The following is a 21,836-nucleotide window of genomic DNA, read 5'->3' as shown; positions in this document are numbered from 1 at the left end:
CTCCGCTTCCGCCGCGTCACCTCCGCCGCGCCGGGCCCGCTCCCGCCGCGCCCCGGTTGCCATGGAGGCCCCGCCGGCAGCGGCGGCCCTGAGCGGCGCCGACAAGGAGAAGGTGCGGGGCCGGCCGGGGCGGCGGGACCGGCACCGGGCCCGGGCCCGTGGCGGTCCCATCCCGACGGGTGTCTCTTGCAGCTGCGGGAGAAGCTGGCGCTGCTGAGGCGGGAGTACAGCGAGACCGTCATCCGGCTGCGGGTGAGCGCAGCGGGCCGGGCCGGGCCGGGCCGGGGCACCGGGGCACCGCGAGCCGGTCCCAGCCCCGCCGGGGTCTTGTGTGTCCGCAGCGGGCGCGGCGAGCCGAGCGAGCCAGGAGCCACGGCCGGCGGGAGCGGAGCCCCCCGGCTGGGAGCCGGGGAGAACGGGGTGCTCCCGGTGAGAGCCGGGGAGAACGGGGTGCTCCAGGTGAGAGCTGGGGAGAACGGGGTGCCTCAGGTGGGAGCCGGGGAGAACGGGGTGCCTGCCCCAGGTGGGAGCTGGGGAGAACGGGGTGCCTCAGGTGGGAGCCGGGGAGAACGGGGTGCTCCAGGTGAGAGCCGGGGAGAACGGGGTGCCTGCCCCAGGTGGGAGCCGGGGAGAACGGGGTGCTCCAGGTGAGAGCTGGGGAGAACGGGGTGCCTGCTCCAGGTGAGAGTTGGGGAGAACGGGGTGCCTGCTCCAGGTGAGAGCTGGGGAGAACGGGGTGCCTCAGGTGAGAGCCGGGGAGAACGGGGTGCCTGCCCCAGGTGGGAGCCACAGGCAGTCCCCAGGCAGTGGGAGCACCCGGGGACCCAGTGGCCACTGTTGCCCCTTAGTGGCCCCACAGACCGTCCTGCACCCGGCCCTGCTGACCCTCGCTCCGGGCCCCGCTGTCCCCTGGGCCACTGCGGCCACATCCGCTGTCCCCACAGCCCCACACCGCCCTGGCCCTGGGCTGAGCCGTGGTCTGCAGTAACATGTGCTCTGCTTCCCTCCTCACCAGGTCTGCAGTGCTCCGATCCTGACTGTAAGATCCCCATCTTTCCCTGATAACAGAGCCTAATTTTACCATGTGATGTTTTTCTTGGACGGGACTTTAGGGGTACTTTACACGTGTGACATTTTCCCCCCAGGTTCTAGAGACAGCACATCTCCTAGTGCTGACAGAGGTGGGCCCTCTCAGTTACAGACTGAAACCTGCTCTGAAGCTGACACGGAGAAGACAACATCTGTCACAGTTAAGCATGTTCCAGAGTTCCCCAGTGACGAGGTTAGCCCGCAGGACAGCTCCCGGGCAGAAAGCTTTCAGGCCAGCCAGGAAAACGTGTGCTGTGGGATCATCAGGCCTGTCCCTGTGGAGAAAAAGCCCCAAACCTCCCGAGGCAGGATGAAGCTGCGGAGACAGACAAAGGAAAGGGAATCAGTGCATGATGTGCATCTAATCAGTGCTGGTGAAATGATGAAAAATCAAACTGCCAGTGCAGAGGAGCTTCAGTCACCAGTGTTCAGGCACAGCAGCCTCTTGCACGCTGAGGAACCTGCTCAAAGGGCACCTGAGGCAGTGCTTGTGCAGGGAGAAAGAAATAGTTTTACTCCTGATGCAGCATTGGGGCTTGTACAGGATGTGCTTGAGGGCAGTGTCACTGCAGGAGAGCCTGAGCTGTCCCCACATGCGCTGAGGGACAGCAGGGACGTCTGGCAGCCTGAGTCCTCAAGGGCTGTGGCCACACCTGACAGACATGAGCCGTGTTCACAGCAGGGAGACTCTGTTTTACTTGACCCCAGAGGTGATGGCGGAGAAGAATCCCCCAGTATAATAAAACAGCCAGAGGGTCAGAGTTTGTGTGAAGATCAGGGAGAATTACGTGGGCTCCTGGATTTAATGTCAGAAAACGAAACACTGCCTGACAGCAGAAATAACACCATAACCGAGGAGAGCAAAAACCACGAAGGACATCAAAGTGACACTAATACCTTGAATCCCTGTCCTGCAGTTAAAGCTCTGGACACTGCTGAAGAACTGTTGGAGAGTCAACAGCTCCAAATTCAGTCAAGGCTCTCTCCTGCTGACAAGGCGTTGGCTCCCGAGGGCGCGCTGGGCTCTTGCACGGTGGTTGAAGGGCTGCTCTTCCCCGTCGAGTACTACGTCCGGACAACTCGCCGCATGTCCAGCTGCCAGAGGAAGGTGGACCTGGATGCTGTAATCCTCAGCCAGCTGGGCAGGAGCAAGAAAGGGCAGCGGAGTAAATGCAAGCAGAAAGATGCACACCCCAATGAGCCCTCGCAAGAGAGAGCCGAGGGTGATTTGGAGCCAGGGGTTGGGCCCTTCCCTTTTCTTGGGGAAGAAAACGATCAAGCAAACTCAGGTAGTTCTCAGAAATCTCTTCCTGCATCCAGCAGCAGCAGCAGCACTTCTCTTGAATCCATTTCTCAGAAAAGCATCACTAGCACAAGGCAAGAGCAGAGACAATCCCAGAGGAAACAGAAGGGAAGAAGGAAGTCTGCCTGCAAAGCCCCCGTGCATCCAGTGTCACAAGAGCTTATAGAGAGTCAGGATCCCACAATGGCCAGTGAAAGCAGTGCTCTGCTGTCAAATGAGAACCAGAGTGAAAAGGAAAACTGTGACGCTAACCTTGAAAGGTCGTCCTCAGATGAGAGGAGATTGTGTGGTGCTGCAGCACTGGGGTCTGCAGGGGCAGGAGTGGCTGGAGCTACAGAGGCAGCGGGTGCTGACCCTCCTCCGGGCGGCAGCCAGGTGCCAGGCAAATGCCATAAGGCTCCGTTAGAGCGGGTTCAAAATCCGCTGCACAGCAGCAGTCCCCTGAGCCCGGGGAGTGACACTTTCGCCAGCCCTGTGGGAGATGTGGAAGCCAACGCTCCTGTGTGTCAGGGAGATAAACATCCAGTGCAGCGTGTGAAGAGACGGCGAGGAGCTGAGCAGCTCCCCGGGGTCAGTGTCCCTCTGCGCCGCTCCCAGCGCTGCTCTGCCAGACACAGGCCCCAGGCAGGCTCAGCAGGTACTTCCTCACATACAAACTCCCCAAAATGCCCCATTCCCCAAGGCAGGGAACATCCCTGTGAGTGCAGGCCCTGCTGTGTTTATGCAAGAAAATACAATAGGGGTTAACTATTATTCTTTTAAAAATGAGATTTATTTTTTTAAAAATAGATCATTGTGGTGCTCATGTTTCTTGAACAATTCCAGAAACTTCTGCAAGGAATGAACAGAGGAGGAGCAGGGCTGGGAACTTACTGAGCTGCCCTTGCTGTTGGAGTGAAGGTTGTGAACACTAGGGCTGGTTTGCCAGCAAATGAATGTCCATCTGTCACTCCAACTGAGTCTGCATGCTGATGATTATTTTCTCATTTCTGAGGGTCTGTGAATATTGTAAAAAGAGAAAGTGTAGGGAGAAAACCAATAAACCACACTGACTGAGCACTCAGGCATATCTGTCAGGCTTTGGTGGTGGTCTTTGAGCTGAAGGCTGATCCAGAGGTACAGAGTAACTGCAGAGTGTAGTGTCTTTCCAGAAAAGTGCCACTTCTGTGTGTTAAGATGAATATGGTGTTTTGATTTTTTTTTTTTAAATCCAAGACACTCTTCATGAGAGATTCTAAAGAGGCTAGTTGCTGGTAATTTTATGACATGATGTTTTGTCTTGTGTTCTTGTGTTTAGAAGACAGCAGCAGAGGATGCAGCAGTCCCAGGGGTTCACAGGGTCCTGCTGCCCTTGGGCTCCCTGCTGTGGACCTCGACACTCGTGGCTCCCTCTTCTCCTTCCGCAGCCTGCAGTGGCTGGTCCCTAAGCTGGGCATCAGGGACTTCCACTTACCAAATGAGGAATTTGGAGTACTGAAACTGGAGAAATTGAAATCTTCCCCTGTGAATGACTTGGAGGATTTTGTGTCTGGGGATGGTGTGGCTCCAGAGGACACACCAGATGCACAAATGAAGCCAAAAGAAAAATGTCTCAAAAGTAATTTGATTTTGCCTTCCAAAACTGGATTGCCTGAACTCCCTTGCATGGAAAGCCTGACTTCCAAGAAGGAGCTTTCCACCCATGAATTGCTATTTACTCCCATGGGGACTGTCCTAGCTGAGGCTCCCACTCACCCTGAGTCTGAGATTTCCTCGTCTATTTTCCCTGCTGTGGGTGCAACCCCAGGTGTTTTGCCTTCAGTGCACACTGAGGTGTTCCCTGACACACCTTCTGTACCTGCCTTGCCAGTGACCTCACCTTCCCCCAGAGGAGCAGCTGCCCAGGTCCTGGGGGATGTGGCACTGCACCCTGACAGCTGTGCTGCAGGGGCTGCCAGAAACCAGGAGGAGCAAGGTACAGCATTGCCTTCAGCAGCTGAAAGAGGTCCTGAGAACAAATCTGATGAGACTGTGTCCTTGGAGAAGCATCAGCAGCCAGAGAACAAAGAGCAGGAATCCTGCAGAGCTTCACCTGAACAGGTAACAAGCTGGGATCTTTGTGAAGGGTACTAAGCCAGTGGTTTTGTGGGTAAATCCCCTTTTTCCAGAGTCCTGTCTGGCTTCAGGGAAAAGTGCTCTTTGCATGGATCGTAGCAGTGGCATGCAATAGCTGCATGAGAGTGACAGAGAGCATGCAGCAATTCTGCCGCATTCTTGCAGCTGCTGAATATGATTTCAAAGTTGGATTATCCTCATTCTTTACTTTGTTCACGCAGAGGAAAGATGCAGCAGAACAGCTGACTCCAGTGCTGCCGGATGGCCCCAGAGAAGAGAGCTTGCAGCTTGTGTCAGAGCTAAAGGTGGGAGGAGAGCAGGGAATTGTTACCGAGGCAGCAGCAGCTCTGCAAGACGGGGTTTAACAAAAGTGCAGCAGGTAACGTTGCCTGTCAGAGGAGAAGAGCAGTGTTTGTTTGGGCAGGACTCGTCGTGCTCGGGCGCGGTGGACGTGAGCACTGTGTGGTGGGCAGCAGCTGGCTGCAGGGAGCTGCGGGTGGTCACTGCCTGCGAGAGCGCCGTGTCCCTCTGGGAGCCACGGGCACCCGCCTGCTGGGCAAGGGTCTACACCTGGCACCTGAGAGAGGTATGAACACACTCCTTGTTTCTAGAGCTGAGGGCAGCTTTCTTGCCCCATGTGTGAGTTCCCAAGATACAAGGAGCTTGTAGCTTGTATGGTTGCGTGTTGTCTGCTGGAATTTAATGCCTCATGCACAGAATGGTGGCTGCACTTCACTTGTGCTTTTTGCCCTTAGAGTTCCTGGAGACACGTCCTGTCTCTTGCATCAGCGGGGATTGTTTAATTAGGCAACCAGTCAGCAGAGAGTTCAGCTGTTTGTTTAAGTGTGATTCTTGAGAGGGGTCTGAAAATCAATTCTGCTCCACATCATTTTACTTGAAACACTCTAGAAAATGAGAATAAAGTAAAGGTGGCACTGAATTCTTGTTTTGTTGTCCCAGATTCCTGTAATCCAGATTGTTCCTCTGCCAGACACCTGTAACCTCGTGTGTGTAGCACTGGGAGAGCTGGAGATTGGAGAAATAAGGTTTTGTATTTATTTCTTACTAGTGCTTTGCACCCTGAGTAGTTGCAGCTCAACTTCTTGTGGGAAGTGGTTTAAATTATCTTTTTACTAATGTGGCACTTTCTCAGTTGCTTTAACAGTTGGAAAATATGGAAGGGATTTCTAAAAATCAACTGTAAAGACCTGTTTATTCACCTCAGAGCTGGCAGTCTTTATATGCTACTGCATATTTGAGTGGGGCTTCCTCCTGTCATGGTGTGTGCTTGTCTCTTGATTTAGGCTCTTGCTTTATTCTTCTGAGACTGACTCATTCAAGTACTCCCTAGTGAAAACTGGGAATATAAAAGCAGTTGCTGGGCTAAAGGACTGGAGGCTGGTGAGCAGCAGCAGGACCATGCAGGAGCAGCAAGTGGAGGTGGTTTCTCTCTCAGAGACAGGGGGGTGAGTTTGGGGGTGCTGCTTTGGGTTGGTGTCCGTGTGGTGGGTGGGATAAAAGCGAGGAAACACCTCGGATGTTGAGCAGTGTCATGCTCCTCTTCCAGAACACACACTTTTTGTTTTACCTGCTCTTCTTTGTGCTGGTCTCCTTTCAGGAGCAAGGACAGGCAGACTCTGATGCCCCCTGAAGAAACTGTTACAGCTTTTGCTGAAGTAGAAGGGATGAGAGAGGCCTTGGTGGGCACCACTGCAGGGAACAGCGTTGTGGTTTGGTGAGTGTTTCCTGTGCCACACACAGTTTAGGGGCTGGGGGCAGTTTCAGCAGCTGCAGGGCTGTACAGGGGTGCTGGCTGGCTGCTGAGCCACCATGAAATGGTGGATGTCAGAGGGCCAGTGGTCAGTGTGGCACCACAGTCACACAGCCAGGGAATGAGCTGTGCTGCTGTAATTCCATTGCTTTTGTATCATCCTCACTACACCCTTCCTGGCGTTGGCTTAGTTTGCTTAATGTGGAACCAAACCCATGTCCATCCTGCACAGGGGTGTAACTGTGATTAGCAATGAGTCAGAATTTGTGTTCTCACCAACTGCAGGAATCTGAAAACGGGTCAGCTCCTGAGGAAGATGCACGTTGGTTATTCCTACCCAGCTTCCATCTGCCATCGAGCGTATTCTGACTCCGTACGTACACTAAATTGACAGTTCATGCTTGGGCTGCACTGACTGGGATGGGGATATAAAGGATTGAAGTTGCTAGGGAGGGTTGAACTATCAGCTCTGTTTCAATACACTGCAAATCATTCAAGGGTAAGCAGGTTACCAGGAGGAATAAATAACCTACGCTGGCTGCCTCAAGTCCTGGCTTTCTGCAGGATGCTAATAAAGTGGGAGCAATGCATCCCGGTGCATTCCAAAGCTGCAGCATGCTGTGTGTGGGAAGCAGAAGTGCTGTTGCCCAGGCCTGGCGCTTGGCAAGCCTCTTCCATGTCACACGTGGGTGCTGCCAGCATTAGAAAGCCGCTGTGAATGGTTCCTCTGGACATACATGCCCGAGGGAATGAGCTGTGGGAAACCAACATCCATGCTAATCATCTTCCCCACTTGCTTCTGCCTGTGCTGTGATTCCCATGGGTTTTTGTGGTTTATCAAGGATTTGCTTGTTTTCAATGATCATGTAACCTTTTGGGACAAGAATGTCTTGTCCCATAATGGTGCCTTGGGTCAGACTCTTTGGAGTCTTCTTCACATTATCCATCCCAGGCTATTTCATGCTGGTTTGTTTTAGTAGCTGTGAGCTACTGTTTGCAGTTATGCTGCTTTTCATGGAATTTTTGTTACATTTTAAGCTTGTAGGGATTAAAATGTGACCCAGAAATTTTACTTCTTTTGTTTTTTGAAGTGTCACCTCATCCTATGGCAGGTTTAGCTTTTTGAAACAGGAAGAGAAATTCATAAATCCCTCGGGTCACTGAGCTGTCACTCTGTTGTGTTGCATCAGCCCTTATCAGCCAGCAGCTGCTTTTGCTTTTATCTAATTTGATAAGGAAAGTAAACCATTTCTGTTTTCCTCAGTAAAAATAACGCATCACTGTTCATGGGGCTGTGATTAGAGAGAGTGTAGCAGTTAATTTTTGGAAAATTATTTTGGTTTTCCTCCTCCTGCTGTTGTTTTTAGTGATGTATTTTCCCTCTCTGTATCAGGGCCTTCTGTTTGTTGCTTTAAGCCATCCTCACGCCAAAGAGAGCGAGTCCTGTGGCAGCCCAGCGTTCCGTGTGGTGGCCTTCAACCCGCGCACGGCCCGGAGCGCGGGGGCGATGCTCTCCTGCCTCCCGCCCGGCCCGGCAGGCAGGCGAGTCTGGGGCTGGGCTGGGCCGGCTCCTGCGGGGGCTTGGGGACAGCCCCGAGGAGCAGGCGAGCTCCGGCAGGGCTCCAGAGGCCATCTCCCCGTGATAAGGGGCTGCGTCCGGCCCCGCGTGTGTCCGGTGCGCGGGCGGGGGGCCGGCGGCGTGGGCTGCTTCCTGCCCGCTCCAGGCTGCGCGCTGACCCCTCGCCCTGTCAGCTCTGTCACCGGCACCGCGGGGACACCGGGCTGGCTTTGTCCCCCAGGGACTGGGGGGAGTTGTCCCCGTGTTCCTCGGCTGAACCCCTGGTGCTGCCGGGTTTGTCTGTGTGGAGCAGCTGCCTGCAGGCACGTGGCCTTTTCCTTCCTGTCCTGTGTTTTGAGGCATCAGCAGGCTCGGCCTTGCATTTAAGGCTCAGCCTTGCAGTGTCCTTACACAGGAAATGTGATGGATGTGGGGGAATAGTGGTGGACCAAGGTGTTGGTTACTGAACAGTCATGGAATCACAGAATGGTTTGGGTTGGAAGGGACCTTAATGACCATCCAGTCCCACACCCTGCCCCGGGCAGGGACACCTCCCACTAGACCAGGTTGTTCCATGCCCTATCCAACCTGGCCTTGGACACTTGTGGGGTTTTTTTTAAGAGAACCACTTTTTTAAGAGTATTCCTTTCTCAAGTGTGTTCTGAGTCTCCAGGAGGATTTTCTTGGCCTCCTCCCTTCCCAGCTGCACTGGAGGAACAGTCCAGGCTGTAGGCTGCCTGCAGTTGCTATTAATCTTTAACTGAGCCCTGAGCTAACTGAACAAACGCTGCCACGGTGTTTTTGCACATCCCCTGTTTCCTGCTGACCCCCGTGTCCCCGCAGGTACCTGGAGGGTGACGTGTGGGACACCGCGGGCGCCGCCGTGCTGACCTCGGGTGCGGTGGCCGTGTGGGACCTGCTGCGGGGCCGCTGCACGGCGGTGCTGCCCCCGGGCCCCGCGGGCCACTGGGCACTGGCCCGCTGGGCCACCGGCGGGGCCGGGCTGCTGGCCGGGCGCCGCGACGGGACCGTGCGGCTGTACCGGTACCGGCCCCCGCAGCCGGGAGCCGCCTGACGGGCTGGGCGGCGGGGTCGGCGTGGGGCCATTAAACGTGCTGCCTTTGGAACCAGCCCGTGTCCGCTGTCGCTGCTCTGCGGGGGGCTCGGACGGGGACCCGGGGGCTCTCAGGGACACCGAGCTGTCCCTGACCAGCAGTTCACTCCCGGGTGCACTCGGGGACTCCCGGCTCGCTCCGGCACAGCTGATGGCAGGGGACACTCTCCCGTGCCTCGGGAGGTCGGGAGGGTGGCCAAGGCTTTTGGCCTTGCGGGGTGAGACGGTTGTGACGATGCTGGAAGTAAGGAGTAGACCCCAGTTGGGGGTAAAGGCCAGGTTTATTGAGGAGAGCTCCGGGGAGATCCACAACCCAGGGGAACCAGCCGACCGAAGCGCCGGACTGGGCTGTGCAGCACAATATAAACGGGGGTGGAAACGTGGGGAGAGATCATCCACCCACCCATGGGAATGTTCGGGGGAGTGGAAGGTGGGGAGACAGACTCCTGGGGAATTCAACAGGGGAGGTGGGTGGGAAGGAGGGACCCCTGGCCCCCATCCAATCACTCAACGCCCTTTGTGGAAGGTTCTGGATGAGTGGGATGGGGAGTTGAGTGATGGACAAGGCACCAGGGAGGGGACAGGGGAATGATCCAGCGAACTGGGGGGAGATGGACATCAGGGAAGGAGGAGGGGATTGACATACAAGGAAAAGGGTAGCTCAGGGTAAAACCATGGGGGAAATGGAGGTAAAGGGATGAATCAGAACTGGTACAAAACATGAAACTTAAAACCACAATACAACAAGCAGTGTGTCCTGGAGACCAAGGAGGACAGTGGTGTCACCACGGAGAACATCTCCAGCAGGTCAGGGAGGGGATCCTTCCCCTCTGCTCAGCCCTGTGAGGCACTTCTGGAGAGCTCTGGGCTCCTCGGGACACCAGGGACATGGAGCTCCTAGAGCGAGTCCAGCAGAGGCTGTGACAATGGTGAAGGGACTGGATCATCTCCCTGACGAGGAAAGGCTGAGGGACGTGGGGCTGGTCGGCCTCAAGAGCACACACAGCTGAGAGGGGCCTTATCAATGTGTGTAATTATCTAAAGGGAGTGCCAGGAAGATGGACCGGGCTCAGTGGTGCTGAGCAACGGGAGAAGAGGCTACGGGCACGGCGAGTTCCACCTGGACACGAGGTAGAGCTTGTTTCCTGTGCAGTGACCGAGCCCTGGAACAGAGTCCAGACAGGGTCTGGAGTGTCCCGAGTGGAGGTGTTCCCGGCCCGGGATCGCCGCTCCCAGCCCGGTCCATCCCAGTTCAGCCGGGATCGCGGGATCGCCGCTCCCAGCCCGGTCCATCCGGGATCGCGGGATCGCCGCTCCGGCCCGGTCCATCCCGGTCCATCCGGGATCGCGGGATCGCCGCTCCCAGCCCGGTCCATCCCGGTCCAGCCGGAATCGCCGCTCCCAGCCCGGTCCATCCCGGTCCAGCCGGGATCGCGGGATCGCCGCTCCCGGCCCGGTCCATCCCAGTTCAGCCGGGATCGCCGCTCCCAGCCCGGTCCATCCCGGTCCATCCCGGTCCAGCCGGGATCGCGGGATCGCCGCTCCGGCCCGGTCCATCCCAGTTCAGCCGGGATCGCCGCTCCCAGCCCGGTCCAGCCGGCATCGCGGGATCGCCGCTCCCTGCCCGGTCCATCCCAGTTCAGCCGGCATCGCGGGATCGCCGCTCCCGGCCCGGTCCAGCCGGGATCGCGGGATCGCCGCTCCCGGCCCGGTCCAGCCGGGATCGCGGGATCGCCGCTCCCGGCCCGGTCCAGCCCGGTCCCGCCGGGATCGCGGGATGGCGGCGCGGGGCGCTGCGGCCTCCGCCCGGCAGAGGGCGCTGCAGCCGCCGGTCCCGCCGCGCGGCGCCCGCCGGGACAGCGACGATGGCGGCCCGTGTCCTCTCGTCCTGCGCCCGCCGCCTGCTGCCGCTGCCCGCCCGCCCCGCCGCGCTCCGCTCGCTCCGCCGCCTGCCGCCCGCCGCGCCCGCCCCGCCGGGCCGCCCCGCGCCGCCCGCGCTGCTCCGGCTGCCGCGCGTGGCCGCGCCGCTCTGCCGCGGCTTCTCCGAGATGCCGCCCCTGACCTTGGCCGACATCAAGGACCGGGTGCTCTACGTGCTCAAGCTCTACGATAAGATCGACCCCGAGAAGGTGAGCGGGACGCGGGGGAAGGCGGCCGGGCCGCGGGCTCCGGGGTAACGGGAGCTGCCGCCCCGGGCACGGCCGTGCCGGGTGCCCGTGTCCCGCTGACCGCCGTGTCCTCCCCAGCTCACAGCCGAGTCCCACTTCATGAAGGACCTGGGCCTGGACAGTCTGGACCAAGTGGAGATCATCATGGCCATGGAGGATGAGTTCGGTAACGGCGCCCGGGGCGGCCGGGCCGTGGGAGCGGCGGCACCGCCGGCCTGTGCCGTGTGGGGCAGGGAGAAACGCACGGAGCAGGGCAGACCCCACAGGGCCAGCCCTGGGAGCGGGGCAAACCCTGGGAGCAGGGCAAACCCCAGAGAGCAAACCCTGGGAGCGGGGCAAACCCCACAGAGCCACCAGTGAGCTGGGCACCCGCAGGAGTCGGGAATGTGGCCCTTTGCTCTGGAGCTCAGCCCCTTTGGAAGCAGGAATTCTCTCCCATCTCCCATGGGCACCAGCTGGGGAGGGGGAGAGGGGAGCAGTGGGTGCTGAGCTTGGCATCGCAGATCAAAAACCCCAGACACTCCAGGCTGGTTTTGGTCACCAGAATTATTTTCATCCTTAATCCTACTAGAGAAAAAAAAGGTGTTGTCTCCTTATTGGTTTATATTCCAAATTTCTTTTTACTTCCTTTGGACTCCTTCACGCTTCCCCCTAAAGCTCATGAATTCTGGAGTAGGTGCCTAAATGTCACCTTGGGCCGTAGATGTCCCTGGGGTTTGGTCACTCTCTGAGCCCAAGGTGGATGTTTCACTCTCAGAGCCTTTGCTGGCAGCGTGTCTGTAATCCCCAATGAGCTGTGAGTGTGGCCAGGAGCGCTGAAAGAGAAACCAGACATTTCTGGGCTGTTTCTGCCCCGTTCCACCACCAAGAGCCCTAGTGCCCTGCCCTGCTGTTTGCTCCACGCAAGCACGTGACAGCACACTCTGCCTGAGGGGCTTCAGGTGCTGCCTGGAGGTCCAGGAGCGTCCCCATGGGTGTCTGGGGGGCTCTGGGAAGGCACTGGTGGCTTTAACAAGGCACGAGGGGCACTGGCTCTGGCTGTGCCTGCCGTGTCCCCTGTCTGGCAGCAGTGTCACTTTGGGCAGTGCAGTGGCAGCTCTGACACAGCAGCCCCTGCCTGCGTGTCCCCTCAGCCACCAGCCATCCCCTTCTCACCCTTGCTCCCTTTTCCACTGGTTTTGGGCTGAGTGTGCGCCCTTTCTTGCAGGATTTGAAATTCCTGACGGAGATGCAGAGAAGCTGATGTGCCCACAGGAGATTGTAGATTACATTGCAGATAAGAAGGATGTTTATGAGTGAAGCAGTTGCTCAGAGGTGAGTTCAGAGGTGCTCTGGGGGTGCCTGGGCACACAGCGGGGTAGGGGCAGGGCAGGGTGATGGGTGACACGTGTGGCACAGGCGGGAGAGCCCAGCAGCTCGGGAGGGGGCTGGCAGCAGCTGTGGGTGCCAGCGGGGAGGGCTGTTTTCCTGGTGTTGGGGGTGTTTTCCTGAGGGTTGGGTGTTTTCCTGAGGCACCTGCAGCTGGAGAGAGGACGTGGGGCTCAGCCTCTGCTCTGGTCCTGCCCGGCACGTCCAGCACTCAGCCCGTCCCTGGGGCAGCAGCGGGTGGCAGAGTGCTCTGAGCCATGGCCCCCATCTCCCCGTGCCCCTCGGCCCCGTGCAGGGCGTGTGGGGGCACCGCGGCCCTGCCACCGCTGCCGTTTCCTCCGCAGGCCGGGAAGGAAATGGGCAGGAAAGGGTTATAGGAGCGGTCGGGAGGGCTGCAGGGGAAATGAGGTGGCCTCAGGCCAGCCTGCAGCACTGATCCACATTCTTGCCAGTTCCTGTGTGGCTCCAGGCTTCCCTCCCAACTCCCTGGGGCAGGGGGGCTGCGACCCTTCTCTGTCCAGGGCCAGGGTGGGAGCTGTGGCCTCTGGAGAGAACTGGGGGCTCCTTCTGTGCCTGTGTTCAGCGCTCAGCGTGCCCTGACCCACTTCTGTACCTTTGAATGCTCGATGGGATGTTAAACATGTGGATTTTGTTTTCCCAGGAGTTGTCCCACACCCGGACTGGGCTGGTGCCGGCAGGGATGGACGGGAGTGCACACGCTGTCCCACTGCGGCCTTCTCTGGAAGCTGCACGTGGATGTTGTATTTAAAGCTGTCTGAATGTGTTGTCCTTTAAAAACAAGAAAAAAAAAAAAACCAGGAATAAAGAGTTAAGACCATTCTGGTGGTGGCTGTTCTGTCTCACACAGTGGGTGGATCCTGGTGGTGGTGTTGGGGTGTGAGGGACACTCTGGGGACCCTGCCCCGAGATTTGGCTCTGCCTGCATGCTTGTAACTGTTTATTTCATCAGTGCTGATAAAAACAACTTCTGTGTGAAAGGCTTCTGCTTTCCTGATGGAAAATAAGGGGGGGAATGATTTTCCTGCTGCTGAACAGCAAATTCACATCGCTGTTCCTGTACACCCGGTTCATCTCAGCACGGGAGCCTTGGTTTAACCCTCACGAGGCAGGAACGGGTTATTTCTGAGCACTGCACAGTTTTTCCTCAGAGCCAAGAAGCACTGACATGTCACAGCAGCACTGCCAGGCTGGGAGCCAAGGAAGTGTCACTGGATAACAGATCCTCTGGCAGTGGAGGAGGTAAGGATGGAAAATGGAGCAGAGGCTGCAGTGCTGCACATGGTGCTTGTGTTGTGGTGGGGTGTTCCCAGGGTGTTCTCAGGAGCTGCACCTCACTGGAGATCCCTGGCAGAGCAGTGACCCTCTGCCTCGGGGACCCAGGTGTTGTTCTCACTGTGCCCTTGGAAACTTCTCCGTGGCCCCACAGCCTGGCTGAGCTCTGAGGCGTTTTCTGAGCAGCTGCACGGCAGAGCTGGGGCCACACGGTGGGTTTGGCTGCTGTGCCGGTGGTGGTTTCCCCGTGGCCTGGACACAAGGTGTCCGATGGTGGGGAGTGGTCGCTGGGGTCCCTTGGGTGCGGTGACCCTGAGGGTTGTGGTGAGGGACCTGCAGCCAGAGCTGACACCGGTGTCCTGGGGGAGCCTTTGTCCTGGCACGGCTCACGGAGTGGGGACAGCCGGGGGCAGGGCACGTGTCCCGGGATGAACCGGTGGGAGGGCGACAGGCAGGGGCTGTGAGTCCCCCGAGTCCCGCAGGCGGCGGCTCCGCGCTGAGCACCGGGGGCCGTGCCGAGCTGCCGAGCCCCGCTCCGCCCGGCCCGGAGGGAGGGAGCTCCGGGCTCGGTGCCGGTGCCGGTGCCGTGGGGCGGGTCCGGGCCGGGGGCTGCGGTTCCCGGCGCCTCCTCCCCGCCGCAGCGGGGGCGGGCGGGGGCTTCCTGCCGCCGCCTGGCAGAGCCGCCCGCGCCGCGCCATGGAGCGGCCCCGGCTCCCGCTGCCCCGGCTCCTGGCCGCCGCAGGTGAGCGAGGCGCGGGGAGGTGGGCACAGCCGGGGAGGGTCCCCGGTCCCGCTGCTGCTCCCTGGGCGGGAGATGCTGCGCTCGGGGGGCGGCGGCGGCAGGGCCGGTGCATCCCGGCGGCCCGGAGGTCTGCGGCGGCGGTGGGGCCGGTACCGGCACCGGGCGGGTCCGTGTCCGCGCTGGGGCTGGGGCTGGGGGCGGCGGCCGCTGCTCGGTGTCACTGGGACCTGCCCAGAGCGGGCCCGGCCGCGGGGTCCCGGGGCGAGCGGGCAGCGGGGCGGGCACGCCGGCGGCGGCCGCGTGTGTTTTCCGTGTGGCCATTCCGTACCGTGGCCGTTCCGTGCCAAGCTGTGCCACCAGCCCGGGCGACTCCGTGGCCTCGAAGGCGGCGGGTGCTGCCCCTGCGGCAGCCCCGGTGGGGCGCTGGTGGAGAGCGGGGCCCGCGGGGCTCGTGGTGACCCCCGAGCAGTCCCAGCCCCACCCGGGCGGGGACCACCGGCCGTGGCGCCTGCTGAACCACGCACTGTCCCTGGAGAGGAGCCGCCACGGGCCCCGGAGCCCTGCCCGGAGCGCTGCTCGGGCGCTGGCGCCGTGCCTTGCCCGCGGAGCCGTCGGTGCCGGTGTCGGCACGTGGCGGATGCGCCGGGGCATGAGCGGGATGGTCGCTCTGCCCAGGACGGGCAGAGTGAGGTGGTGGGGCAGGACTCAGCACCGCTCGTTGGGACCTGGGCAGGTGGTTCCCAGCTGGGTTTGGGTTGTTCTGGAGCATCTCCTTCAGCAGAGCCCCCCACGGTTAACAGAAGGCAGAAAGAGAGCCCCACCCTCAGCGGTAGCTCCGGGGTCGGGGCCCGGTGCGGGTGCAGGATGCTCGATGCCCAGCACTGGTGCACGCTGCTCCTTTCCTTCTCTCCCAGTGCTCGTGGAATGCTGCGCGCGGCTTTGCCCGGCTCTGGACAGCGGGACGGGCTCCTCTCTGAGCGCTGCCGACCCCTGCGCCCTCCTGGGCACCGCGACGGGGGAGCGCTGCCAGACAGGTACTGCCGCCCCTCCCGCAGCCCCCTGGGGCACCGTGTGCCAGCCACGTGTGCTGCGGCTCGCTGGGCCCCGGGTCCCGCGGCGGCTGCCCGGGTGCCGGCCGTGGCTGGCCGCTGCTCAGCCTGCGCCCCCTCCCCTGTGCCCGCAGGTCGCCCGCAGCCGGGAGCTGGCACGGGGCAGCCGCCGACACCGGGGGCCGTGGGGCAGCTGTGGACAGAGGCTGAACTGCTGCCCTTCCCTGGGACCCCCGGCGGGACAGCCGAGCTCCCCAGCCCGCAGGAGAGCCCCAGAGGCACCGGGCTGGGCAGGGAGGGGACAGGGCCGGCGGTGCCGGGGGGCGCAGCCACCGAGCCCAGCCTGGTCTCTGCGGGCAGGGAGCGGCCATCCCCGGCCAGGCTGGGGGTGACCGCTGCAGGGGCCCCAGCCCCTGGCGAGGTGGGCACTGCAACCACGCACCCCCCGGGCACTGACCCTGGGGGACGTGTGACAGTGGAAGGTGCCACCACCGCGCAGGGGACACTTTCGTATTCACCACCCTCTGCCACAGTGCCAGGTTCTGCCAGGGGACAGTGGAGGTCCAGCAGCACCCTGCTGGGGTGGAGGGCCGCTGGGACACCCCTCGTGCAGAGCCAGAATGACACTCTCCAGCTGGGCGACAGCAGCCCAGGGACCCGCCCGAGCACCGTGCTGGCCGCTGACAGCTCAGCACCAGGGACAACAGGGACATCACCCTCAGCCTTTGCCGGGGGGCTGCAGAGGCTGCTGACCCCCACAGGGACACAGCAGGGGACACACTGGGGCCTGCCAGGGCTGTCAGGAGGACAGGGCTTTGCTTCCCACCCACGGGAGGGTCCCCGCTCTGCCCCTCACCCCTCTGCACTGCCCCTTGGCCCTGGTGGGAGCCCTCTGGCCAGCACGGCCTGGCCAGCTGTGGGGACAGGCCCAGCCTTGCTGCCTGCCACGCGCAGGGGCTCAGCTCTGCCTCTCCCCACTGCCATGGCCAGCACCCCAGGGGTGACGTCTCCTGGCCAGGATGGAGCTCTGGACCTGACCACAGGGGTCTTGGGCCCACTTGGCAGGGGGGCTCCCCCTGAGCACGGTCACATCCCCCTGAGCCCATCAGCCATCCCGGAGCAGCCCCCTGGCCCCCTGGCCCCTGGCAGCCCCGCTGTGGCACAGGGTGGGGTGACACACGCCAGCCCTGGACCCTCCCACATCCCCTCGTCCCCACAGTCTGCCCCAGGCCGTGGCTCTGCTGTGACCCTGCTGTCGACCCCGCTGCCTTCCCCAGGGACCAGCTGGGGGGTCCTGGGATTCGGCCCCACTGTGGGCACCCCTCCAGGAGACCCCTCCCCAGGGCTGCCCCATTCCAGCTCGAGGGTGGGTCCTGCTGAGAGCCCTCCATCCCTGGGGGGGACCCAGGTGGGAGTGGGCAGCCTGGCACCCCCCTCAGCACCTGGGCCTCCCCAGCAGCCAGCTTTGTCCCAGCCTGCACCTTCCCTGGGACCGACCGCTGCTGTTGGCGTCACCAGCACCGGTGTCACTGCCACCATCACAACTGCCACCAGCCCAGAAAGGCTCGGGGACGTGGGCACAGTCGCAGCAGAGCGTGCTGCTGTGCTGCAGAGGGGTGTGCAGGGGGTGACATGGGGATCCCCAACTCATGTGCCCACTGTGATGCCCGGGCCCCCCCAGCAGCCCACAGATTCCCATGGTGGGGGCCCTGGGTCCCCCCCAGCTGCTGTGGACACAGACCTGGCCCAGCCATCGAGCAGCCCCAGAGGGGGGACAGACACTGAGACCCCCCAGGTGGCACTGGCTGGGGTGGGCAGGGCCCCCCAGGTGTTCATCGTGGAAGATCAGCCCCCGCTCCTGAGAGGTGAGCCTGAGGTTTCGGGATCCTCTGCTGGGGCACGGCAGGAGGGGGAGGTAGGGCTGGCTCCTGGGGTGGGGTCATGCCCTGCTGGTCCCCATGTCGTCCTGCAGCATCCCTCGTGCGCATCCCCTGTGAGCTGGTGCTGGACGTGGGGTTCGTGCCGGCCCTGCGGGACCCCGGCTCCCAGGAGCGCCGGGAGCTGCTGCACAGCTTCAACCAGACGGTGAGTGCGGGCCGGGCCGGGGCTGCGCGCCGGGACCACCGCGCTCAGCTCCCGCCGCCCTGCGCAGGTCGCTCCCCTCTTCACGGCGGTGCCGGGCTTCCTGCGGCTGGAGGTGACAGGGATCAGGTGCGTGGTGGCACAGCCCCGCAGCGTGTCCCGCTCCCCGGCACGGGGCACGGGGGCTGCCACACGCCGCGGGGCCGGGGGGCAGCGCCGGGCCGGGCAGTGCTGGCCCCCAGCCCCGGCCGTGTCCCCGCAGGGAGGGCAGCGTGGTGCTGCGCTACGACGCGCTGTTCGCGGCGGAGCAGCTGCCGGTGCCGGGGCTGGACGAGCTCCTGGAGGCCGCGCTGGGCTCCGCCCGTGCCCGGCCGGGGCTGGCGGTGGGCTCGGCCCCCGTCCTGCGCCACGCGGCTCTGGGTGAGTGCGAGGCCCTCCGGGGGCTGGTGGCAGGGTGGGCACACGCTGGGCAGGGAGGGGGTGACACGGCTGGACCCCGTCCCTGCAGCCCGGCCGCTGGACCCCTGTGCTCTGCTCTTCGCCTGCCCGTCCGGCTTCGCCTGCGTGTCCAGGGCGGACGGGAACGTGACCTGCACCTCCCTCTGCCACCGTGCCTACTGCAAGAACCACGGCATCTGCTCCCACGCCCGCGACCAGCAGCCCCGCTGCCAGTGAGTGCCCTGGGGACAGCCCGGGGTGGCGGGCACTGTCCCCCTGGCGCTGATGGACCCCTCGGTGCAGGTGCCCCGTGGGCAGCGATTTCTGGTTCATGGGGCTGCGCTGTGACTACCGGGTGACACAGCAGGGCCTGCTGGGCACGGCGGCCGGGGTCCTGCTCAGCATCGTCCTCCTGGGCGCCGTCCTCGCCGCCGTCGCCGTCCGCCGGTTCAAGGCGCTGCTGCTGGAGGCCAGGGCAGACCAGACCCGCAGCAGGTGGGAGCGCGGGGCCGTGGGGGCCTGGACTGGGTCTGTGGGCTCCGGGGGGGGGGAATTCCTGTCCCTCCGGGGGTGCCGGGGCCGAGGGGCGGCAGGGAAAGCCATGGTGGGGCCGCCGGGCTGGGGCGGAACTCTGCCAAGGAAAACAGGGCTGGGAATGGGACAGCGGCCGTGGGAGGTGCTGGGGTGGGGCAGCACCTGTGGGGCCCAGGAGCGGCTGCTCCCAGAGCCACGGCAGTGCCCCCCGGCCGGCCAGGGCTCTGGGGCTGTGCGTGGTGCCAGGGGATGCTCCCAGCCGCGGGAAGTGGGGTGCAGCCAGAGAGGCCAGCTGGGGGCTGTATGGGGCCGAGGCAGCACTGAAGGGCTGTGGGCTGTGCTGTGGACAGGTGTGTGAGATCAGCTCCAACTACGTGGTCCCTGGGACCCCTCAGTGCTGCCCGTGGCGCAGGGTCTGCCTGCCCCAGCGTGTCCTGCCCATGCTGGGGGGGTGAGCGAGGCTCTGGCACAGCCCTGGCAAAGCAGCTCACTTGGGAACGGGGCTCTGCTGTCCTGGCCCCACTCACTGCCCGTTTTGTAACGTGCCGTGGGGATTGTTCCCGAGAAAACCACTGGAACGGCTGCAGCCACTGTGGGGCTGCGGCCAGAGGCTGCTCAGTGCCACGGGCTGTGTCCCCGCCCTGGCTGTGCGGCTGGGCCCTTCCCTGGACCCAGGAAATTCGGGCAGAAATCTGCGATCTGCGTTGGCAAGCAGTCACTGGGGTTGTGTGCTCATGTGCGTGCACATGTGTGTACACAGGTGTGCCTGCCCTGCGTGTACCCGTGTGTGTCTCTGTATATGTGTGCACACCTGTATGTGTGTACCTCTGTGTGCACACCTGGGTGTACCTGTGTGTGTGTGTGTACCTGTGTGTGCACACCTCTGTATGTGTGTACCTGTGTGTGCACACCTGTGTGTTTGTGTATACCTCTGTGTGTATGTGTACCTGTGTGTGTACCTGTGTGTATGTGTACCCGTGTACCTGTGTGTGTGTGTACCTGTGTGTGCATGCACTGTGTGTGTGTACACCTGTGTGTGTGTGTGTACTTGTGTATGTGTACCCGTGTGTGTACCTGTGTACCTGTGCACACCTGTGTGCAGCTGTGTGTACACCTGTGTGTACCTGTGTATGTGTACCCGTGTGTGTACCTGTGCACACCTGTGTACACCTGTGTGTATGTGTGTACCTGTGTATGTGTACCTGTGCACACCTGTGCACACCTGTGTTTGCACACGTGAGCCCGTGCCCGTCCTGCCCGCAGCTACCGGCGTTTCTGCCGCCTGGACGACGTCTCGGCCCAGTACTGGTCCCGCTCGGGGCTGCCCTCGGCCAGCTCGCTGGACAACCCGGCCTTCAGCAACTCGGAGGAGCTGCTGCACCTGCAGGTCCTGGACGGCGGCTGCTGCGGCTGCCGGGGGCACGCGGCCGTCACCGACGGTGCCAAGCGGGGCCCGGGGCCCGGCGCCCGCCCGCAGCGCCAGCCCAGGTAGGGAGCAGGGCCTGGCCCGGGGCTTGCTCGGGGGGCTGTGCTGACGCTGGGCAGGAGGGCTTTGGGGCACACGGGGCCCTGGAACCGTGTTTGCAGCCCTGCCCAGCCAGCGGCTGCTCCTCCACGGACAGTCCCGGGAGCTCTGACAACCCCCAGCCCTTGGAGTCCACGGAGCAGCACCATTTAATTTCATTATTTATTATTAATTTATTATTATTTATTATTTATTTATTATATTTTATATATTTATTTTATTATTTTATTTTATTTTATTTTATTTTATTTTATTTATTTTATTTTATTTTATCCCACGGGAGGAGCTGTGTGTGCTGGGACTGCTGTAAGGGAGGAGAGTTCACATCTGCAGGAAAGGGTGGCTCTGTGTGCTCATGGGAAAGTCAAATCAGCTTCCAGGGGTGTCCATGGAAAAAGAGCCCTGCAAGTTTCCAGCTCTATTGGCAAAGGGCAGGACGGGCAGGAACACCCTCAGCCGTGGGCCGGGGGGGATCAGGAGCAAAGCCACAGCTCCGGGTGCTCCCTCAGCTCTGGGCCCGAGCTCGGCACTGCCCCAACAGTGACAACAATCATCCCGGGGCACAGCACAGGGTCCCTGTCCTGCACCAGCCTCTTATCCCCTTCTCTTAACTACCCGTGGATTCTTTTCCCAGTTTCCATTACGACTGGGACACCAGCTCCAGCAGCATGAATGACCCCATGGTGGACTCGGGGAAAGCCAGCGACATCTCGGTGTCGAGCTGGCCCATGGAGCCCATCCAGTGGGCTCCCTTCCCTCCCCACCAGCTTTCCAGGCAGCGACCGGTGAGCCAGGGGCCGGGGAGGGGCTGGAGGGGCCGGGGCGGGCGTGCGGGGGCTGCAGCTGCCCCGGGCTGCACCCTGCCCACCCCAGCCCGGGAGGGTGACTCCAGGGCAGCGCTGGGAGCTGTCCCTGGCTGGGGACAGCGGCCGCCCCGGGGCACAAGCCAAACTCCCTCCGTGCAGCACAAGGCCCGCTGGCCGCAGTCGTCCTGCGAGGGGCTGGAGCTGGGCACCCTGGAGCGGAGCTGGACGGCCTGAGGCCATGAAACAGACGGACACGAGCTTCAGCGTTAAAACCAACCACATTTTATTTCCACGTAACGAGCTCAGTGAAGGAATCCACACACTTGGACGATACAATCAACGCGGGTGTGATGTCAGTGATGTCAGTGATGTCAGTCCCAGCGGGGCAGCGCCTGCCCCGCTTCCTGTCCGCGCCTCGCGAGCTCTGGCCGGGACTGCGGGCTCCAGAGCAGGCAGATACAGAGAGGTGTCAGGACACACAGTGCTGGCATCCACCAGGTCATGACTTTTGGGGGCAGTCTGGGCAGAAAGGCTGGCGGTTCTGGAGGGCACATCACGCTCCGGACGCAGCAGCTCTGCCCCACGGCCGCCGCAGGACGAGCTCAGCCGCGCCGGAGGGAGACACACGGAAGCGCTGCTGCGTCGTTCATGGTTCATGTCAATGAGGTATAAACACCGGGATGTTGTAAGCATTAAAGTTTATTTTCCAAAATGCTCTCCTTATTCGCACGTGTCCTCTGGAGCATCGAGCTGGGCACAAATGGTGGGGGCTGGAAATGGGGCGCTGTACGGAGGGCGAGGGCAACGGGGTCCCAAAGGTGCTCGGATAGAAAAGGAAAAGCAAGCTGCAGTTCTACACTTAGACTCTCATAGTCTCAGAGGGGGGCACGTTGAGGGAGATT

At 61.7% G+C, this 21,836-nt stretch overlaps 5 protein-coding genes across 13 annotated transcripts in view; 3 read left to right on the top strand and 2 right to left on the bottom strand.

The window, feature by feature from the left end:
• The window catches only part of DCTN5 (dynactin subunit 5), a 69,059-nt gene that overhangs the window by 4,618 nt on the left and 42,605 nt on the right, over positions 1 to 21,836 (bottom strand). The gene's annotated exons all lie outside the window — the stretch shown is intronic.
• PALB2 (partner and localizer of BRCA2) lies at positions 6 to 8,942 on the top strand. 6 transcript variants are annotated; one of them, XM_053992383.1, is made up of 14 exons: positions 6 to 112; positions 193 to 252; positions 342 to 429; positions 1,016 to 1,039; positions 1,146 to 3,029; positions 3,690 to 4,471; positions 4,708 to 4,791; positions 4,911 to 5,072; positions 5,447 to 5,532; positions 5,791 to 5,952; positions 6,105 to 6,221; positions 6,543 to 6,630; positions 7,651 to 7,799; positions 8,659 to 8,942. In XM_053992383.1, exons 1-14 carry the CDS (start codon positions 62 to 64, stop codon positions 8,888 to 8,890), a joined length of 3,969 nt encoding a protein of 1,322 aa, XP_053848358.1. In that variant the 5' UTR covers positions 6 to 61; the 3' UTR covers positions 8,891 to 8,942. The 6 variants fall into 6 exon arrangements, with proteins under 6 accessions (XP_053848358.1, XP_053848356.1, XP_053848357.1 ...); XM_053992381.1 differs by having other exon boundaries at positions 342 to 459; XM_053992382.1 differs by lacking the exon at positions 1,016 to 1,039 and having other exon boundaries at positions 342 to 459.
• NDUFAB1 (NADH:ubiquinone oxidoreductase subunit AB1) lies at positions 10,789 to 13,303 on the top strand. The gene is made up of 4 exons (XM_053992389.1): positions 10,789 to 11,058; positions 11,176 to 11,263; positions 12,305 to 12,411; positions 13,127 to 13,303. The coding sequence occupies exons 1-3, from the start codon at positions 10,795 to 10,797 to the stop codon at positions 12,394 to 12,396; spliced, it is 444 nt and encodes a 147-aa protein (XP_053848364.1). The 5' UTR covers positions 10,789 to 10,794; the 3' UTR covers positions 12,397 to 12,411; positions 13,127 to 13,303.
• On the top strand, positions 14,455 to 21,657 carry LOC128815201 (nascent polypeptide-associated complex subunit alpha, muscle-specific form-like). Its single transcript, XM_053991702.1, has 11 exons — positions 14,455 to 14,500; positions 15,415 to 15,534; positions 15,684 to 17,414; positions 17,522 to 17,634; positions 17,702 to 17,760; positions 17,894 to 18,051; positions 18,140 to 18,302; positions 18,373 to 18,564; positions 19,867 to 20,091; positions 20,763 to 20,913; positions 21,094 to 21,657. Exons 1-11 carry the CDS (start codon positions 14,455 to 14,457, stop codon positions 21,166 to 21,168), a joined length of 3,033 nt encoding a protein of 1,010 aa, XP_053847677.1. The 3' UTR covers positions 21,169 to 21,657.
• Positions 21,194 to 21,836, bottom strand: part of TNRC6A (trinucleotide repeat containing adaptor 6A) — a 43,395-nt gene continuing 42,752 nt past the window's right edge. For all 4 annotated transcript variants that reach the window (XM_053992378.1, XM_053992380.1, XM_053992379.1 and 1 more), the window contains one exon: positions 21,194 to 21,836. This exon is cut by the window's right edge and continues 2,122 nt beyond it. The gene's annotated coding sequence lies outside the window, so the exon portion shown is untranslated.

This window comes from Vidua macroura, chromosome 16 (genome assembly GCF_024509145.1).
Source record: "Vidua macroura isolate BioBank_ID:100142 chromosome 16, ASM2450914v1, whole genome shotgun sequence".
Taxonomy (NCBI): domain Eukaryota; kingdom Metazoa; phylum Chordata; class Aves; order Passeriformes; family Viduidae; genus Vidua; species Vidua macroura.
The sequence above is the reverse complement of the archived record's forward strand: the minus strand, read 5'-3'. Positions and strand labels throughout refer to the sequence as shown.

Coding starts and splice junctions, on each gene's coding strand:
- PALB2 (XM_053992386.1), top strand. CDS start 62: ATGGAGGCCCCGCCGGCAGCGGCGGCCCTGAGCGGCGCCGACAAGGAG. Junction 4,472..4,707: donor GCAGAGCTTCACCTGAACAG/GTAACAAGCTGG, acceptor TTGTTCACGCAG/AGGAAAGATGCAGCAGAACA. Junction 4,792..4,910: donor AGCTTGTGTCAGAGCTAAAG/GTGGGAGGAGAG, acceptor TTGTTTGGGCAG/GACTCGTCGTGCTCGGGCGC.
- NDUFAB1 (XM_053992389.1), top strand. CDS start 10,795: ATGGCGGCCCGTGTCCTCTCGTCCTGCGCCCGCCGCCTGCTGCCGCTG. Junction 11,059..11,175: donor ATAAGATCGACCCCGAGAAG/GTGAGCGGGACG, acceptor TGTCCTCCCCAG/CTCACAGCCGAGTCCCACTT. Junction 11,264..12,304: donor GGCCATGGAGGATGAGTTCG/GTAACGGCGCCC, acceptor CCTTTCTTGCAG/GATTTGAAATTCCTGACGGA.
- LOC128815201 (XM_053991702.1), top strand. CDS start 14,455: ATGGAGCGGCCCCGGCTCCCGCTGCCCCGGCTCCTGGCCGCCGCAG. Junction 17,415..17,521: donor TCAGCCCCCGCTCCTGAGAG/GTGAGCCTGAGG, acceptor GTCGTCCTGCAG/CATCCCTCGTGCGCATCCCC. Junction 20,914..21,093: donor AGCTTTCCAGGCAGCGACCG/GTGAGCCAGGGG, acceptor CCCTCCGTGCAG/CACAAGGCCCGCTGGCCGCA.